This window comes from Triturus cristatus, chromosome 10 (assembly GCF_964204655.1).
Source record: "Triturus cristatus chromosome 10, aTriCri1.1, whole genome shotgun sequence".
In the NCBI taxonomy this organism is placed as follows: Eukaryota; Metazoa; Chordata; class Amphibia; order Caudata; family Salamandridae; genus Triturus; species Triturus cristatus.
In genome coordinates, this window is record NC_140593.1 from 1,026,781,274 (window position 1) to 1,026,802,890 (window position 21,617).

The following is a 21,617-nucleotide window of genomic DNA, read 5'->3' on the forward strand; positions in this document are numbered from 1 at the left end:
ACAATAGGTCTTTAGCAACCAGGGAGCTTACGATGTCTGGTAGGCTTGACCTAAATAGGGTTGGGAGCCTTGTTAATATTTGCCATGGGCAGACTGAACAAAAAATTGTAAAGCCCTTGAGAAGCCCCATTCATAAAGGTAGCTGACACCAAACTACTCCCTTCATAACACATAGAAAAGATGCCTTTCCTGCCAGGATCACAAAGAATCTTGAAATGATTAGGTGCTCCGCATTTAGGATGATTTTTACCATACCTATAGTGCAAGCTAATCTTAAATGAGACTGGAGTTTGGTCTCATTAGACCAGAACTACCATGTATGGCATCCTTTGTGGTAGAGAATTAGGCATGCTGATCCAAATTAACTGAAAGTGTCCTATGAGAAATCCTTGTAAAGGGAGAAAGTTATATGGTGTTTTCCTGGGTGCAATGCCTAAAGTGCTCTTTAGAGGTGCTAGAAATTGGTGAGCCATAGCAGAAGCAGATTCAGCCCTGTTTTTAAACATCTGGCAAGATCTCAATTGAGAATTACATTTCTGGCCATCAATTTAGCACAATTTTCACATTAAAAAATGCTCATTGTCTCAGTCATTCACATGAGTCTCCCGGTGGACAAAAATAACTGCCCCCTAGCTTGGATCAAATAAATGGTACAAAATCATGAAAATTTGCTTTGTTCAGGAACAGTTTACAAACTAAGACAAAACTGCTATAGTTTGAAATCACATAGTGGTAAACGTAGACTGTGTAATTTTAGGAAAGAGCCCCTGGTCCATATCTTCTGATGCTGCAGTAGTCTTTCAGAAGAAAGGAAAAAAGAATGCTCCAACATTATTTCCCAAATACGGGAATTAGGAATTCTCTGATGCAATCTAAATATTCAAGAGATATACAGGCTGCAAAATCATTTTATTTTGCCTTTGTGACTCAAGGAAAGAGATTAAGTAAGCATAATCTGGATGGAAGGAACACAAAAGAAAGGGTCAATTTTTAGCTTAGATGAATTGGTTTCTCTTTATATGCCATTCTCATATTGTGACTAGCTAAATGCATTACTGGAAACTTGCCTATCTGGACCTGATTATTCAATGTTTAATTTCTTCAAATCAAGACAAGTAGGTGTTCCTTGCCTTTTGTTTTGAAATCCTTTATTAATGCATTCATGTTCAGATGGTTTTAAATTGTAAGATTGTAATTATTCCAAACAGTAAATTACAAGAAGTAATATGCTACGCTGATGTCTCCAGTGCAGCACTCAAAGCACCATGCTATACAATCTTTTTTAAATTGATACCAAATGCAATTTATGTTTAAAGCACAAGCCTTTTCAATGGATCTAGACAAAATAGCATGACCGTAGAATCTCATAGCTTATAGCACCTTGTGCACTACCGCTGTAATCAGCAATGCCCAGCACGCTTTGTTTGTGTCGTTTGCTGCATTTAGGAAAATAATTCTGGCTAACTCCTAAAGGGCACCTTGCGGAACATTCTTCTATAGGAGATTTTCTGTAGTTGCAAGGAGAAAACCAAGATCTGACTAGCAATATAGCTCAGTTCAAACACCTAACTATAAGTTAAGATAGGAACAATCCACCGGTTGTTGCCTAATTCTGCAGTGGATTATGAGATGACATTAAGAATGAGATATCCAAGGGTCTGATACCACATACCAGCTTGATAGATCTAAAAGTTCAGATCGACCAGCAACATATACAAGAAAGACTACCAGAGAGGAAGGCAGCCAGTGTTCCACTCTCGCATTTTCCTTGAAGTGGGAGGATATTATTAGGCTGACGGAAAACAATAATTGAACTAACTAAGCCAATCCCAGCATCATGTATGAAGCAATCCTTTCCTACTGTAGACGCCAACATCACAAAACAACCAACAAAGCTGCCAGTATCATTAAGGGGTTGAGTGTATCTCTTGCAATGGAGACTGTTTCCAGTAAATTGAATCATGCCATCATCATGTGCCTTTAGAAAAAAATTAAGGCAGGCCTATCAATTTTGGCCAGCTGCTAGTTGATCTTGAACATAAGGTATACTAGTAAACAATTGCAGAAAGAGATGGCTAGGCAGCTTCAAGCATAGATGGAAAGAGATCTCCTTGTCCCCAAATCTTGGTGAGCTGCTTGCTGTTCTTTAATGTGACATGTGCTAGTAAAAACCTGCAAAGGCAGGTGACTAGGTAGTTTAAAAAAATCTGGAAAAAGATCCCTATCTCCACAGTCAATAATCTGGTTTTGCATCCAGGATGGAAAGTATAATAACTCTGGCAGACATAAGAGAGGATCTTCTCCCTACCTTGGACAAAGACAAACAGGTACCGTTGTACTCCCAAGGACAAATGATATCGTGGACTATAGCATCCACCTTTTAAAAACTACAAGACTGTGTCTGAAACTGTGTTAAAATAGTTATATTGCTTTCTCACCAACTAAACATGGCAGATGTGGATTGCCCCTTTGGCAGCTTCCTCACTTACTGTAAAATGTGTATTACCACAGTGTACTCCCTGCTCTTCACCATTGCTGAATATCTATATCTACCTACCGGGTGCAGTTGCCGAACCAGCACTTGGAGCATCTTAAAAGTGTGTGCACCAGGCCCATATTTACATCTGCTGAGAGAATGATTAGGGCAACCGGACAAACAGCATCAAATGCCTCGACCACATCTACAAATAGTTCGTCTTCTTAAATGGAGATAAACCTGAGATTTTATTTCTGGGTTCGAGTAATCCTGGATCCAGCCCCTTTGAATAGCCCTTAAAACTGGTTTTACCCCTGGTCGTATCAAATAAAGTAAAACAGCAGGTGTGATCTTCAACGCAGATCCCATCTTTGCTCCTCTAATTTTTAACACCATTATAAAGAGCATCAGTTATTGCCTCTACATGGTTCAGAATACACTCTCACTCCTTCAAAACCTAACTGAGTAGAACCAATAAGGACTCTGCTGATGGTGTGCCTTGAATTTTCTAAAGTAGTTTATACTGGCCTACCCGTAAACGTACAACTAAGGCCAGGTGTAATGGCCTATCTGGCTAATGGCTCTGCTTCTTTGTGTAACCCACATGGTAACAGTTTCAAATCCAGGTGGGTTCTCTTAGTATTTCACTCTTTTGTAGCTGATAAAATGTGTCAAACCATAAACAACTGTAATCTGTCATTTGCGCCCAGAGGCCTCCTAGCAGGTGGGCAAGTGCTCTAAGGATACACTTCTTATTATTGACAGGAAGCGAGGCGGTCTGAAACTTACCTTGACATTTCTGCACTGGCTGCTGATGGAACGTAGAGTTAAATTCAAGAATCTGTGCATGATTCACAAGCCCTACTTGTGCAAATCTCTGGCTACTTATAGAAACCCTACTCTAAGGTCTTCAAGTAATCAAACATAAAACCAGACTATGTAGGCGGATCCCTGTAAGTCCAAGGTTCTAGACTTTGGAATGGCCCAAACCTCCTTTTTATGGTAGACCCCAACCCCTTTCACTGCAGTTCAGAACATTATTAAAGAAGTTGATCGACCAGGCTTTCAACGGAGAACATGCCCTTAAGAATGTATCAACGGAAGGATATAGGATGTGGGATCACTACACACAACCAGCCACCCGCTACGTGCCATTCATGCAGCTTCCTGTGTTCCTGACGCGTGCACCCAGTGTCCTTAGTTACCACAAGGGGAACTTGTAGCTCTGTAAAATAAAGAGATACATATTTTACATCCATTTTCCGTGTTAATATTCGTGGACGAAATATGTTCCTAAATTATTTGTATTCTGTTTTTCAGAATATAAAGTCAGTACTTTAAATAGCAGCATTAAAACGCTTAAAAAAATATCTATGAAATATATAAAGGGAAGTTATCCAAGCATGCCATTGCACGCAAGGGAAACTATGTAGTAAAGCCTCATCCATGCTACAGTATTTTATTGACAACGTGTTCCAGATTTAAAGCCAATTTGTGTACAGTATTTGAGGTCTGGCGTTCCCGAAGCTTTTTGGTTGTCGTTTTCGCATCCGATGATTTATTAAGTAGTTTGGGCTGCAGATGGAACTTGGCAGCAGCTATTTTTCCCTTGGACTTGTCGCCTCTTACCGAATAGTGGGACCCGGCCAAACAATGAATATTCCTTGAACTGAGATCCCTCCTGACTTCACATTCCTGCCAGAATATTTGCTTTCTGAAGGAAACAATGCACATTGTGCAGGAGCTTCCGGTGTGTTTCCTGATGTGAGCTGTGAAGACAAGCCGAGCCAAAGGTAAGAGCGAGCAGGGGTCATTTCATGGTCATTGCTTCGCTGACACCATCAGCAGAAGGCTGGCTCCCTGGCTGCTAGCACATGTCTGCAGAGAGGCCTTTCGTTCCCATTGCAGATTATGTCATCGTGGTGTTTATTTGAGCTCCATGGGTTTCTCTGGAGTTTAATCAGAGGAAAGAGGAACTGCATAGATAACCTTAAAATGGCCTGTTTTAGTTTGTTTCCGAAGGAAAATAATGAGCTTTATATGTTACTATATGGATAAGCCCAGTGCCAAAGACAGAGGATGAAATTGATTGCCTTTGCCCAGATAGTGGCACAATCATTGATTTCCTCCCAGGCCAGTGGCACTCTAAGATGGGACTTTTGTTTTCAGTTCACATGGGCGCCCAGAGTTATCTGCAAAAAACTACTGAAGAGTTGGCTCTTCCCCACATAACCACCATACTCAAGCATAAATACACAGCATATCCCTGTGTATATAAGCATTGATTTGGATTATATATGTGTACCTAAATATGTGTATTCCTTTGTATAAAAGTGTATTATAATTATGTTAATAAATATATAGATATTCGTTAGTTTCTGCTTAGCAAATGTAGATATTACTTATGGTTATATTATTCTATGTTTATCATTTATATAGGTCACTGCATAAATAAGTAAATGTTTATCATAACTATTATCTACAATTGCTTCACTACTGAATTATACTGTATATTTATTACGTTACTCCTAATTCAGCATCTCCAATGCACTACCCCATATCTCACCGTATACCTCTCTCAATATATTCTCTACCTCCACTTTCTGACTCATCCCAAACCTCATTCTATTGCTCTATCCAATGGACTACCTATTTCTCACCATATACCTCTCTCAATATATTCTCTACCTCCACTCTCTGGCTCATCCCAAACCCCATTTTACTACTATGACCCCGAAATTACCCTTTCTGGACTCTTCCCTCCTTTACCCCTCGTTGCATCATCTCAAAACTCTATTACTATTCAGATCTCCCAAACAAGCCTTTCTAAACCCTTCCCTCTGACTCCTTCCCCCTCCACCTCACCTCTACTCACCCCAAACCTCCTCCTACTACTATGATCTCCAAATAAACACTTCCATTGACCATTCCCTCTTCTATCCCTCCACTATCGTTTTCAATCCTACTAACAGACTCACATGTCCACTGCTCAAATTAATTTAATATTTCCCTAATCTAATTCTCCACTAATGCTTTTTGGGTTTCAGAGTAGAGTGCTACTCGCTGAAAAGCAATTTGACGCCTCGTTAGAGGTAGTAAGTGCTATATAAATGCAATTACAATTACAATGACCTGGGATATCGTTAGGCATGAATCTAATCTGCTGCTATATTATAGTGTAGCTCTCTCAATGACGATTCCTTTTTCCGAAATGTCCAAGAGAGATAGGACATGTGAAAATATCCCATTTTCTGGGGGGGAGATATGTTTAAATTATTTTTCTCTTCAACCAAATTCAAATGGACAAAGACAATAAGAAGCATAAAAGTATAGCAACAAACTGATTCACAAAGCACAATCAAGAGTGTTTGATCTTCACCAAGAAAGAGAACTTTGAGAGTGAATGCATTGCAAGCAAGTGTCTTTTCCTTTGGCTGTTGCATATCTTCCATTCCTGTTTCCTTTCCTTATAACTCCTCTTTTCTGCTGTTGTGTAGATAGGCTTCTCTTATTCTCCCTAATTTTTCATGGCTAACCAATTATTGGATCTCACTTTCAATAACATTCCCTCTTATTTTCACTAAATTTCCACGTCTATCGTCTTATTGTCCCTCATTTTGATGGATTTCTCTCTTACTATCCGCAGTTTTCAAAAGCTATCCCACTTTTCTTCCTTGTCAATGACTACCTCTAATAATTCCCATTGTTTTCCATTAGTTTGCTTTCTTACTCTTCCCCGTTTTGGTGGCTGTCCACTTACTTCCATCCTTTGACATGGCTATTTCTCTTCCTCTCCTATTTTTTGATGGGTATTCCTCCTCCTGTTTTCTCTCATTTGGCATGACTACCCTTCTAACATTACCTTATTTTTCCATGCTCTCTCTCTAATAATTCCCTAGCTGTACCTTTGGTCCCCATTTTGCCACAGCTGTCCCTATTGCATCAACCTCCGTTTCTCTGATTATTCCTGCTACTTTTCCCTGTTGGCCATGGCTGCTTTCCATGGCCCTCCCGTTTTACTTTCCCTCTTTCTTGTATGGCTATCCACCTTTGTTGTTGCTATCCATCTTACTTTACCTAATTTTCAATGGTCATCTATCTTAGTTTTCCTAATCTAGTAACAGCTATCTGTTTCTTAGTTTTGTAAATTTTCCAAATTTACACTTCTTATTTTCCCTCCTAGTCGGAGGCCATCCCTCTTGCATGCCCACTTTTTTGTTGGATGTCTCTATGTACCTTGTTTGTCATTGGTATCCTTCTTTCTTACAATCCCTTTCACTAGCTCCCTTTCTTTCTTTCCTGCATTTCCTATGGCCACAATACTTACTTTTCCTTTTTCTCTACAATTATCTCTCTAGCTTGTTTCATACCCTCCTGTACATATTATAAGTTCTCCTCTTCCCTCTATTCTTTCACATGTGATTGCACCTCCTTTACAATAAGTCTGCATAAAACCAGTGCTCAAAGATCTGAAATATCAAGGTCAGAAGCAGTTTCCTTCCTGCCAGTAGATGGCAGGGTTATGCAAACGTTGATAGGAGCAATGAGTCTATGGACCAAGAGTAACAGGGTCACCTTATAAGTGAGTTTGCATTTCTCAATTTGAGTAATTTTTGATTTCACTGTGTACAAAGTGCTAAAAACACTCATAACTTGGAAAGTCCACTGAACACCAGTGAATATATATAAATACCATTGGGGACTGTCCACCATATTCATGGCCATGCCTCCCCTCCAAAAAAGGTGCAACAGTCTTTCTGCCTCCCGCCCCTTTTTGGGGCAGATTAGATATTTACCCAAATCTGCCTCCTCGAGGGTGGCAGAAAGCCCACTAGACACCAGGGAATTTACAAAAAAATAGGGGTGGCGGCTACCCCCAATGGGCATGGCCATGCCCCCAACCCTAAGAGGGTGCAACAGTCTATTGGAAGTTTGCCACAACCTACCTCCCATGGGAGGGGTTAGAAAGTCCACTAGACTCTAGGGATATTGATAAAAAAAATAGAAAACATATTGGTGGGGGTATGCCCCCATTGGCATGGCCATGCCCCCACCCCAAAAAGGGTGCAACAGCCTTTCTGCCCATCGGGGGACAGATTGGAGGTTTGCCCCAAACTACTTCCCCTGGGGTGGGGAGATGGTAGGAAGCTCACCAGACACCCTGGGTTAGAAAGCCCAATAGACACTAAGGATTTTGCTTTTGGGGCAAAAGAAAAAGGAGCAGGTGTCGCACTCTGACATTGGGCAATACTCCCACCTCAAAAGAGGCAAACCAGTATTTTGGCCTCCATGGGGGCAGAGAGGTGGTTTGCTCCTAGTTTTCCCACACGGTGTCAGAAAGCCCACTGGATGACAGGAATATTTTTTTATAAAATAATAGTGTGGGTCTGGCGCATCATGACATCAGACCTCACCCACACCCCTAAAGCCTAAACGGTCTTTTCCTCCCCTGCAGACTAAGACTTCCCTATCCCAATGGCAAGGGAGAGGATATTTTGATTATTTCGCTTGTTGTTTTTACATATGGGTCTGGAGAGTAGGGCTAAATCCCAATATCGTCCCACTGGCCTTGCTGAACAGATGCACTTTGTGGGCTTGTGTAGGCCGCCACCTGGGGAACCCTACCAGACCCAGAATTTGTTTTTAAACTAAGCATTGAGGGGAGTCTAGCATAGTATGCCTAGTGTGGATTCCGTGACATTTTCTTACCTATAATGCTCGACATACCTCAAATTCTGCCAAAAATCACACATTTCCCTTGCATTTCTGTGTTGTAAACCTCTGGAATACATAGGTACCCACAAACCTTCCTCTGCCTAATGCTCACCCACTTGTTCCGATAAAAACACTACTTTGCTTGTATGGGTGGACCTAGCATCCACAACAGGAATAGCACAAAACATAATATGGAGACATCAACATTTTCTGTCAAAAACTGATCTGATTTGGCAATGGGGGTAGCTGAGCTAAGTGGGCCCGGGCTCATCCGCCACCAATGGAAAGCTACAAAACCCAGACATTTTTGAAAACAAAACACTTGTCGGAGTCCAAGGTGGTGTGCTTCTCGTTGATTCCATGATCTTTTCTTACCCAGAATGCCCTGCTAACCTCAAACTTTGCCTAAAATCACAAATCGTCCTTGCATTTTGGTGATGTAAACTTCCAAAATCCACAGGGATCCTTAAAAATCCTATAAACCTGTCTTCCCCCACTTATCCTTATAAAAAACCCTATTCCAATTTTGTGGCTGGGCCTAGTGCCCACAGCAGGAAAGGATTAAACCAGGGTCAAGCAAATTGTATCTGTTTATGTTGCATTTTGAGGCCTCTTATGTTGTGGGCGCTAAGCCCACCCACACAATTGAGAAAACATTTGTATCGAGCAACATGGAGAAACACTGGTGCTAGGAACCTAGTGCTCCCCGTGGCAGGGGTGTAACACAGGCCCCCGCATCCCCTGCGGTGTGGGGGGGGGCCCCAAGCTCCAGGGGGCCCCCTGAACACAATGCTCCGGCCTGGGAGCTCCTGATTGAGCCCCGAGGGGGCCCCTCCACATACCTTGCAGGGGGGGCCCCTCAAGTTTCGTTACGCCACTGCCCCCTGGATTCCTGATTTTCCCTCACAGAAATATGAGGAATAAAAGTGCTTTAGCCAAAATGTGAGGTTTGCAAGGGCTTATGGGTAAGAAAAACTGACGTGAGCCACACAATTCACCCCAACCTGGACTCCCCTGGGTGTCTAGTTTTCAGACATGTGCAGGTTTGGTATGTTCCCCTAGGTGTCGGCTGAGTTAGGGCTCAAAATCCACAACTGCTCAAATTGGAAAAAAAGGGATGGTTTTGTGAGGAAACATGTGATCAGTCCATGTTGCATTTTGGGTCATTCCTGTAGCGGGTGTTAGGCCCACCCACACAAGTGAGGTACTATTTTTATTGGAAGACATGGGGAATGCTGGGTGGTAGGAAGTATGTAGCCCCCTGCAGATTCCAGAACTTTTCCTCACAGAAATGGGAGGAAAATATGTGTTTTTAGCCAAAGTTATAGGTTTGCAAGGGCTTCTGGGTAAGATAACCCAGTGAAAGCCACACAGGCCACACCACCCTGGACACTCCTTGGTCAGAAATGTCTGGGTATGGTAGGTTCCATTGTGTGGCTGCTGAGCTAGTGCACACAATCTCCAGCTACCCACGTTGTAATAAAAGCGTGGATTGTGCGGAGGGAACTATGATGTCTCCAGGTTGGGTTTTGGTGCATTAGGTGTCGCAGGCGCAGGCGCTTGCCATACAAGTGGGGTACCATTTTTATCGGGAGGTGTGTGCAAACACAGAATAGTAGGACATTTGTTATTACCAACTGGATTTCTCTGCATTTGTGGTTTCCAAATGGAATCCAGTGTACAAGTAAGAAGATATTTAGCAAAATGCTCTGTAACTCACATGATGGTATCAATAACCCTAAATTCAGAGGTGTACAAATAAACACTGCTCCAAAACTCAGTATCTGGTGAACCTTTGAGAAATACATAAGTTTCTTTCCTATACACAATGAAAAGCCATTGTAAGGGGCAGCGCCGTTGGTGGCTCGGGTCACTTTGGACTCTTGACCAACCTACAAACTCAATACATGCCCGCAACCAGAAGGGTCTCGTGGAAATAATGGTATATTACTTTTGTAAATTGGCCATCGTGACCAGAAGGTACAGATGAAAACACTGTCACAAATGGGTGTTTTTCCTGCTCATTTTCTGTTTTTTTTTAAATTTCAACATTTTTTCCGTACGAATCGTACAAGTCACGTCCGACCCGTGAAGTACGATTCGTATGGGAAAAAGTACATATGGATCGGCCCGCTCCGTATGAATCGTAGCGGGAAAAGTTGTACGAGATGTACCCGGACACTTTTCCGTACGATTCGTAAAAAGACAGTCCGAGCGTACAAGTATGATCCGGACCGGCTATCCGATTTACGAATCGTATGGAAAACGGCCCGTACATGGGGAATGACTCTACCCGCTACGAAGCGAAGTTTGTACGACTCGTAGCCCGGGAAAAGTTGTTCCCGGGGTACAAGTCGTACAGGCCCCCCCACCCCCCGTATGTCTGCACCATACCCCCACCCCGAATGTACGCACCGTACCCCCACCCCCGTATGTACGCACCGTACCCCCAGCATGTACGCACTGGGGGTACGGTGCGTACATACGGGGGTGGGGGTACGGTGCGGACATACGGGGGGTGGTGGGGGTACGGTGCGTACATACGGGGGTGGGGGTACGGTGCGTACATACGGGGGGTGGGGGTACGGTGCATACATACGGGGGGTGGGGGGGCCTGTACGACTCGTACCCCTGGGGACTCAGCTTTTACGGCTGTTTTTGGCTCCCGTAAAAAAAGAGCCGTACGAAGTGCCGTAGGGACGGATCGTACTTGCTGGGCCATAAAAGGCTGCTTACATACGTACGGACGGCGCGTACAGGCTGTTCCGAATCTGATTCGTAGGTTTTTTTTACCTGTACGGTCTTTTGTACGATTCGTACGGAAATAGGCTTTCTGTACGAATTGTACTTCCAAGGTTGTACAGACAGTTTACCGGGTACGAGTCGTACGGAGAAAACGCTCCGTACGACGATTCGTAGGGCCTTTTTACCGGATGGGAATCGGCACCTTAGTTTCTTAGGGAAAAATCTTGAGGAATCTACACAAATGTCTCCCCGCTGAATTTAGAAGAATTGTCTCTACTTTTCATAAATATACAGCTTTCTAGGAACACCCATGTGTTTCACACCTGTTTCTACCACAAAATGGAAGTAGGTTTAAAATAAAGAAATTCGGAAAATGGACTGCCTCTTAGACAAATATCAAAACTGTGGTAAAATATGTTTTTTGACTCAGGTTTGCTTATTCCTGAAAGCTGGGAAGATGGATGAGGTTAGCACAGCAAAATTTTCATTGATGTTGTTTTTAAATAAAATTGAATCACTTTCTTGCGCAGCAGTTTATTCCCTATTTTTCCCGAAAATGTAGCTATATTTTGGCTATTTTTTCAGTCCCTCCCTGAGGGAGCCACAAACGCTGGGTGCAAAGTATCCCAAATAACCAAAAAACGGTTCATCCCGGGGATGGAAAAGCCTCAGAAGATAAGGGGCTAAAGAATGGTTTTGTGATGGCTCCTCTGAAACAAAATGTAAATGTAAAAGTTCTGGGGAGGTTGTGCAATGAATGGAAAACACATTAGTTGGTGTTTCCTTATAGGTCCGCCATTGTTGCAATGGTCATACCCAATTTCACACTTAGTTCAGCCATATAAAAACAATTTAAATATAACACATCTGCTTTTCTCGTTATAGAATTATGACTAATGGGGTAGGTTTTAGAACTGGACTGGACAAATACAGAGTGAATTAGACTGCAATTCATCTTGTATTTATTTATTGATTGTTTCATTTGTTGATTGATTGTTATTAACTAACCTATTGATCTTGTGCGCACTAACTAACACATTGCCAGGTATTACATTGCTTAAAACTATATTTCTTTTCTAGAGAAAAAGGACCAAATTTATTGCCTTGGATTTCCTTTGTCATTGGTTATACAAGTGAGTATGTACCTTTTTTCGATGACCATGTAGGACACATAACAGTTTTTTATAACTGACACTGTTTAATGTATTACTTTTCTAACACTGATTTTTGTTATCAGCTTTAATCAGAAGAGGAAGGATCAACAGTCTACCGACTTCTTTCAGATTCCATTTGTGGCTGCCTGGCTCAAGGATCAGTAAGTATTGTAGATACTCAGTGTTCTTTTATTGAGGAAATACAGATGGGCTGTGTTTAACTAAGTACACCTTGGTTTCTAGAGTCTCCAAACTCTACTCTCACTTTCTCAGATTTGTCAACTTTGCACAATCTGTCCATGAGCCTTCTGTGTATCCAATGTGAATACCTTTTGCAGTTTCCAAAATACCAGAACACCCAGACCATTTACCCCCTGGTTCTTCAATCACTGAAGATCCAGTCTATTGCATTCAAATAAAGTGTGCAAGTTCATCAGAAGGACATTCCCCTATGTTTCTTGGGGCAAGACGTACAATGTATTTTACCAGTCGCAAATGGCTCATCGGGCTGTCTGCAAGGGGTCAAATGCATTTTCCTATGTACCAACCCTATTTTGCGATTCGGTAACTCACAAAATAGGGTTTGCTAGTAGGCATTAGGAAGGGGCGTGTAAAGGGTGTCCCTTCCTAATAGCGAGTTGCACTGGTATGTATGAATGTTTTACAACCGGGAATACTGTCGCAAACCTTTCGCAGATTACCACCAATTTCAAATTAGTGGTAAGCCATTCGCTAACGAGAAGGGGTCCTCAAGTGACCCATTCCCCTTTGTGAAAGGGGCGCCAACCTTTTTTCAGAGCAGGCAGTGGTCCCAAGGACCACTGTCTACTCTTAAAAAATGAAAAGGAAACTTTTCATTTGTCTATTTTAAATTCATCCCATTTTCCTTTAAGGAAAACGGGCGGCTTAAAAAAAAAATGCTTTATTTAAAAACCTGTCCCGGACATGGTGGTCTGCTGACCCTAGAAGAAAACCATTCCTGTGAGTGCCAGTCATTCACAATGGGTCACAAATTGCGACCTGCCTCATGAATATTAATGCGGCAGGTCATTTGCGACCCATTTAGGAATCGCTAAATATGGCCCAGACACATTAGTACATTTGATTTTGGGAGTCTCAAAAAATCGCAATTAGGGACCGCTAAATCAAATGGTCGTACATCTGGCCCTATATATTCAGCCAACTACCCATACAAGTTTGATCAATTTTCAATTTTTTTATTACACTTTTTAAATAAATTTTGCCATAGTGCAAAACCCAGTATCATTCAGACAGTACATGAGGACAAGCAAGTCATTAGCATATATTTTGATGCATCACTTCTATCACAGGTATATCATTTCCAAAGGAAAAAATGTTCGTAAATCTGTGTCTAACAACCAGAGTCGTCCACTACAAGGCTTAAGCTGGATTCCCCTGTATAGGGCCCATCCTTTCCATATCTTACCATGTTTCTGAGGGCAACCCTGGGCCACGTAAATGGGTCATTCCATACTAAGGCATCGATCCAGCCCTCTTTTTCATCCCTCTAGAGAAGGAGCCAGCGCATCCTTCTTGGCTGCCACAATGTTCGCTTGGCAATAACTAATCTAAGCCACAAGAGTGCTCTTTGGTACCTGTTGCCATCTATGTTGTCTGTGGTAGTGCTATCTTAGGGTTTTTGTGGGCGCTTCATCCCAGAACCTCTCTTAGGGACGCGAGGATCAGTTCTCAAAAGGGCTCAATCACGATACAGCTCCACACTGTGTGTAAAAAGGTCCCCACTTGGGTCATGATCAGATTGCATCATTAGAATGGATAGATTATGAAAAATAATTTGCATGGGATATGTTTAAAAATTCATTGAAGTTAACTTCTGGATCCAAGTTGAAAACATCGTTTTGCTGGAAATGCTTTTTAAAACTAAGAATGAACTGTTTGGGGATGTTTTCCGTAGTTTGTGGGCAGTAGGTCTTCATACTAGTTGGCATGCAGCCAGTGCTTAATTTGTTAAAAAAAGTAATTGCCAGGGCACTTCTCGGGAGGCCACTGCATCCTGCACCACACATTGCCCCTGCCAGCACTGCCAATATTGGCATCAATTGAAATTCTAACCATTGCAGTCCTACAAGTGTGTAAATTCAGCCTATTCCAGGCCATCCAAAGCTATAATAATGTCATGAGTGGGGGGCGTGGCTAGCAGCCAACTGGAATGGCGGCACTGTGAGGCGGTTCCGCTGCCCTCGCCGATCTTCAACTGACTATCCGACATCCAAATGGTGACTGCCCCTCCATTCCGGGGGGCACAGATCCAGAAGACACCCACACCACAAAGAACAACAGGCCCGAGTCCCACAGCACGCCGTGATCGAGAGCGGAAAGGCGCCATCGGACCTCTGGCGCAACAACATGATGGCCCGCTCCCGTCTCTCAGGTCGATGAGGTGAGAGAGCGGGGGCGTAGTAGCAGCTGCGCGGCTGGAAGGCCCGGCAAATCCTGTAACTGAGCCCCGGGGGACGCAGAGAGGGTCGTACAGGATCCGCGCTAGGAGGAAAGACGCATGTGAGTGGATGGCAGCGCCAGGGACCCATCGACACAAAATTAATCGAGGCCCCAGCTTGAGGCCTACCTGCGTGGGCAAATAGTACCCGAGATCCCCCATCGCCGAACGTCTGCCATTGGTCCAGGGTACCACCTTGCTGGTCTGCGTGGCTGTGCTGCTGCTCTGCTGTGCCGCTGGGGGGTCGGAAGTGTTCCCGAGAGCCCACAGTCAAGACCTCACGCGCGTTGGGCACGGCCCCTTCCCACCTCACTTCTGCTAGTCCAGAATGACGCAGGTGGGATTGGGCCATTGATGGACACCGGCACTGTTGTGTGTAGATTTAGATTCCGTATGTAGGTTTCCCGATTTATGCCCTTTTAAAGGTACAATTCATGTTGCCCTTACTTAGGCATAGAAAATCCAGCCCTTATTTACTCATTGTCCATGCTAACCAAATACAGCCATGGTCTCCTACATCCGTCAATCCACGTCACAACGAGTTCTTGGAAAACCAGACTCTTAAGCCTTTAGGAATTTCCCTTGCTTGGATATTAAGTTCTCCAAGAACTCATTTATTATGCATGAACATCTATTCCTTAGGGGTTCATTCATGACGTTCCGATGCCCGACTTTTACATCAATACAGGCATTCCTAAACATCTTCAAGGTATAAATATACGTGCACTTGCCCTGGCAAACCACGGTTCCGGTACGGTCCAGTTCGACTGCCTATTTGCGGTTCGCCACGGCGAGTTCGGAAGGAGATCGAGTACCCGGCTGATGAACTGACCAGATGCTGTCATCCTCCTCGCAGAGAATCCAGCTCCAGTGTTTCTGACTCCCCTTGCGGGGTGTTAGATGTCGAGTCCCGGAAAGAGATTCCAACCTCACACATTCTAAGGTATGGAGCAGACTAGAACTTAGAGAAACTTTTGGCAACTCTTGGCAAAACTAAAACTATAGCTAGCTATACTTTAGAAAACAGCACCAACTCCTTACCTCGTACTACACCTAGGTTAGGTACACTGGGGTAGAACTATTTAGAAGCATCAGATGAGTATTCACATTTTAGCCTGTGTTATTTATGTATGTATTTTATGAATATATGTCATAGCTACAAACTGTGCTATTGCAGTATTATTTTATCTTACTGCTAACCCTGTACGTATTGTACTTCGCACCGTGTCTTACGATTGTAGCAGTTCATATATCTTGCATGAGAAATAAGACTGTTCAATAAACCCCTTTTTATTGAAACGCCCGTCTCTCTATTTCTGTGCAACTCTGTAGAAACGAAGCATGCATGATTGACTGAGTGAAACTGTTATCTATTGTTTCCACGGTTCTGAGATTGTTCCGACTCTAAGGGAAACAAAGTTGTCATGTTTATGCGGTTGTCAGAAAATAATCCCTTCTTGTTTATTCGGGAAGTTTCTAGTGACCTCTGAGTTAGCTGGCACACACAAGTAATTAAGTTTAATGTACTGGATAGAGACATACTGACCTCAGTCCTATGTCAAAACTATAGTGTATATTATTCCAATGCGCAGAGCCTATCAGGGATATAGAAACTACACTACATGGTGCCCAACGGTTTGGTAAGGCACTAATTTAACGCTAGATACTGAAGTAACTAAGTCGTGCTTATCTCAGAGACCCCTACTCATAATACTCCATAAGACGTCTGGATTGGGTAGGGATAATATCCGCCATAGCTGAGTAGGACAAAAATCCTAGGTATTAGCTGTTTGGTTTGTTCAACGTTGAAGGATACAGTGTTCCAAAATATTGTGCACCTTATGTTTGTTCCCTTGAAACTTGCTCTGAAACTTTAATTAAACAATGACCGAAAACGGCACAGACACTGATACTGGTGGAGCTGTACCCGACGAAGTCGCAACACCTTTTGATTATACAGGTTTTGATGAAACCGATGAAAATGCAAAAATCATCGCTCCAAATTTAAGGAGAGCCATCACTCTAAAACTTATAAAACATGGCCTAACACAAAGCGGTGGTAGAGCAGTTTTTGTGATAGAGGCACATGAATCTCACCAGACAGAGGTATTCAATTCTAGGATAGTATTCCCAGAATCAAATCCAGTAACTAAATGATTCACTTCTACAAAGAAGATGAACAACCTGAGGAATATATTCCTTTCAAGGATATTGAAATTCCACTCACATACCAGGAGCATGATCTCTGGTTTAAAGGCGCCCTAAAACATTACAATCACATTACCAGGCTCGGTCCACTGGGTAGACCAGGAGCAACATGGCCGATTTTAGCCGGCTACACACCTCATCCGGACATTGAAGCCATGTCAGACGTAGAATTACTCAATCGGATACAAAATTTAATAGAATTACACAGTTAAACCACAACTGTCTGAAAGTCCTGAAAAGGCCTTTGCTAAAAACAATCCTACCTCTTCTAAAAAGAAGTGGGAAAATAACAAACAACATTCAAAAGAAAAAGATTCTCAATCCCGAGGTAGGTCTCCTCAAAAGGAGCCCTCTGAAAGGAGGTATAACCTCAGGAATAGGGATAATTTGAGAAAACCTGACAGGTATCACGATACTGATACACGTTCCTCTCGTACCCTTCAGATATCATCACAGACATCCGAAAGAAGAGGACGGTCAGAGAGTAAAGAAGAACGTGTGAAGTCCAAAGACGATCAACGCGTTCAGAAAAACAAACCAAAACCTCAATTCTCCAAAAAGAAAGTAGCAGGTCTGAAGATCAGACATGCCGAGAATTCTGAGAACACAACTAAAGAACGGAGAATGGGCTCAGACAATGTTGGACAGCGCAGCAGAAGTTACAGTAGCTCGCCAGACCCTGAAGGGGCTTCTGGAGACAGTGGACTTTAATGAGGACATTGAAGTTGAAACTGTAGATACCAGGGTTAGTTCTCTGCATAGGTTATATGAAATAACAGTCCGGATGGAGGGAGACATACCAAGAAAAGTGAAAGCACTCTTTTGGGAGCGACTTTCAAAGGGTTATGATATACTTCTAGCAGAACAAGACTGGCCACCAGAATTTGTCAGGGAGTGCCCACATGGCGAAGACATCATTATGCCAGCCTTCTCTAACCATGTTCCAGTACATTTAAAATATACTTATGCCAGGAAATGGGATGGGCAGTGGCCCAAACCCCAGCATTATACAAAAATCATGTAGGATGGGATGAGGACTCACCTCACCGTAAGATCCAGTTAAAAAATCAACCAACTGCACAAAGGCAGTATCCAATTAAGCAAGAAGCTAAAAAACAGGTCAGGGATATCATAGATCAATTTGAATACCAAGGGGTGATTGAAACATGCACTTCATCAATGAACAATCCTTTGTTTCCTGTTTCCATACCAGACAATACATATCGTGTAGTTTTGGATTTCGGACACCTAAACTCATGCTGTAAAACATTTGCAGTGCAAAATGCACACAGTACAGCATTAATGAATAACATTGTGGGTAAAAAGTACAAAACCATGTTAGACATTTCAAATGGTTTCGTTTGTCAAAATATTGCACCTGAAAGTAGATGTTTGATCACTTTCTCAATAATGGGGACCCAGAGTCAATTTTGTCGACTCCACAGGGGTTCAAGAACAGCCTGGGGTTATTCTCAGCAAGAGTAACAGAGTTACTACAAATTTATGATGACGAGGCATTGTCATATGTCGATGATATATATCTGACAGACGATGATCTGGACAGACACTTGAACAGGGTGAACACGATTATATTGGGCTTCGTCTCTGAGGGTTACCAATTCAACTTTAAAAAGTCCAGAATTGCCCATCTCAACGTCCTTTTCCTAGGATATGAACTTTCAAGTGAAGGCAAAAGCCTGGCAGCCAATTTTTTAGAAAAGTGTGCGCTGCTCCAACCTCCAAAAACGCTGAAAAACTTACAGTCGATTCTAGGTTTCCTGAATTTTGGAAGAACATACATTCTAAACTACGCAGAGAGGGTTAAACCTCTCTACGAATTAATCAAACCTGATTTCAAAGCCAGAACTTGGACACGAACACACAGAAATTCTGCGTTCACTTCAAACAGACATGTTAGCAACTAAACACTTGCAAACACGCGTAAATGTATGCAATTTAGTGATCCGAATCATTCCGGGTCAATGCGGATTCGCCTACTTAACTTTTAACGAAGGTGAAAAAGTACCAATTGCATACAAATCACACTTGTATACACAAGCAGAAATTCAGTTCTACAGAAAAGATTCTGACAGCAGTTCAAACCGCTGTAGCCAAAGAAGCAGCCCTAGCACAGGGAAAACGCATTATGGTCGTGACTCCTGTACCAGCCTTAGAGGCAGTTACTAAAGCTAGCATTCCGAATGCAAAAGCTTTACATCCAAGATGGATACAATGGGTTAATTCTCTTGCTGCAACTGATGTTGAAATGTTTTTGATCCTTATTTGAAAACACAAGCATTCCTGCAATACGAACACGAATGTCCTCTGCTTACTGAAATTCTCCCTCTTGACCAGTACGAATTTATAATTCATACTGACGGATCTGCACAACCCGCTACGGGGAGTAAACAAGCTTACAGTGCAGCATGCGCGATCATTCAAGGTTGAATGCGCGATGGCAAATTCAGACCAATGGTCACAAAAACGCAATCTCTAGGAGATTGTACAACTCAGTGAGCTGAACTACAAGCTTTCAAGATGGCACTTGAAAACACGGATCGCGAATTCCCCACACTCATAGTGTGCGATTCTTTTTACTGTGTTCAATGTTACAATGAATATTTACAGAATTGGCTTCAAAATGGTTTCAAAGATGCAAAAGGTGGCACAATCAAGCAAAAAACGCATTGGGAAGAAGTAGTTCAGTTGCGAAACGGACTACAAAACACTCACGTGATACACACGCTGAGTCATCAACGTGATGACGTTCACGTTGTAGGGAATTCATTGACTGATGAAGCCACGAAAGGAGCTGTGCAAACGGCTTCCGTAGCTGCAATCGCTCGTTCAAAAACAAAAATAGACAGTGAAATAATGCTGGCTGTCAATGCTTCAAGCAAAGGCAGTGGTGCAGTGTTACCTAAAATGTTTCTACTCAAATACTCATATATAATTGATGTGAACAATGTTCCGTTTGCTTGAATCCCTGGAGTGGGGGATAGGGTAATACCAAACATGGAACATAGATTAGGACTAATCCTAGCAGCACATGAAGGAATCGCCTCTGCCCATGCAGGTGTTTCTGCCACAGTATTGTTATTAAAACAGAGATACTGGTGGCCAGGCATTAGGAAAGAGACCAGGAATTATGTTTTGGACTGCAAAATATGCCAGAAGATGAAAGTCTCAACTGTGAAACGTCCTGCGCAGAAGCCCCTGTTAATTTCAGATAAACCATTAGCACGTGTTTACCTGGACCACTGCGGTCCCTTACAAAGGGATGGTAACTATAAATTTATCATGGTCGCAGTGGATTCGTGTTCTAGGTTCCTATGGATGTGGCCTCAGCGCTCGGCTGACGCTCGAACTGTTATTAAAGATTTGCGAGTCTTTATCGGCACATACGCAATTGGCATACTACATTCTGACCAAGGTCCTGCGTTTAGCTCTCGAGCTTACAAAGAAGCCATGGCCAGTTTGGGAGTAGCATTGCGGTATTCTTCTCCATTCCATCCTGAGGGAAATTCTATTGTGGAAAGAAAAAAACGGGACATAAAGCAGTCTATAACAGCTACGGTATTAGGTTCGGGTGATGGGTGGGTCAAACATCTTTATGGGGTCCAGCGCGCACTTAACAACTTGTCAAGAAGTTCTCTAGGGGGTTGCACTTCATATGAAGTCCTATTTGGTACTAGAATGTTGATTCCGGACCTTGATATGCAAGGCACAGTGATGGAAAATAAAAAGTTTGGTATCAAAGATCGGTTGGTTGTTTTACAGGACTTAAATTAACTAAGAACAAAACAAAGCAACGTGCTCCTGAAGCCAACCATCACTGGGGAAAAACCGGCCGTCCCAGCAAGGCTTGTCTGGATCCCAAAGCTTGGTGATCTAGTCAGAGAAAAGATCGCGGGCAAGAAGGAATTTGGGCCTTCTTACAGACAACCAGTACCTGTCCTAGCAATCCACGAATCAAGAATAGTACTTTTGCCGTCCCTTGCTGGTAAAAAGGAGAAAAGATTTGTGTCCATCGACCTGATCAAACCACACTATGTGGCCGATACTAAACAGTAGGCCAAGTGGACTCCGCCAATGTAGCAGACGAACTCCTCTAGCTACAATCCAAGAGGTTCAAACTGAAAGACTCATCACCTTTGAAGATTCTACAGTGAGAAATGAAGGACTAAGCAACAAAGCTATGAAACTCGGCCCTCTTGAAATCCAAATAACAGTTCGTCCTGATACACATGTCTACAACAAAGTAACAAGTGATCAACTTGTTCCAGCGAATTCAACGAATCCTGATGCAATTCAAACCATTGACAGAACTGCCTCTGGCTATTTCATTCCCTTTGATACGTTTTCTGAGGATCCCAGCGAACCTGAAACGACACCAGCACAAAGAACTTTCAAAGAACAAGCAACAGACTTTTTTCATCTCCTGAAAAAGACTTATCTGGTTTCACCATGGATTGAACTATGGATTGTTTTGGGACTATTCTTCTTTCTACTTTGGTTAGCTCTGGTAATAACTCTGGGTATGCTGATAAATGGAAGATATATTCAAATGGACACAGCAAGTAAAAGAGTGAACTTACTTCTCCAGCCACACAAATCCTCCCATCATGAAGCAAGAGACTTGTCAGCAGTGAACATCACAGCCTTTCCTATACATGATGGTATAGTTTGGAACAGAACTGAATATGACATTTTTGGCCCGTCGGAACATTTGAAGATTCCACACTTATTTAAAATTTCATTGTGACTTTATTACCTCTAGTACCTTTTCTGATGATTGGGACTTCAAGACTGTTAACAACATGATGTCTGATCTAGAGAT

At 42.7% G+C, this 21,617-nt stretch overlaps 1 protein-coding gene across 2 annotated transcripts in view; it reads left to right on the plus strand.

Moving 5' to 3' along the window:
* The window catches only part of IQCK (IQ motif containing K), a 513,956-nt gene that overhangs the window by 226,910 nt on the left and 265,429 nt on the right, over positions 1–21,617 (plus strand). For both annotated transcript variants that reach the window (XM_085629065.1, XM_085629066.1), the window contains exons 9-10: positions 12,017–12,069; positions 12,174–12,251. In XM_085629065.1, coding sequence (XP_085485191.1) covers positions 12,017–12,069; positions 12,174–12,251 — 131 coding nt within the window. The remainder of the gene's footprint in view (positions 1–12,016; positions 12,070–12,173; positions 12,252–21,617) is intronic.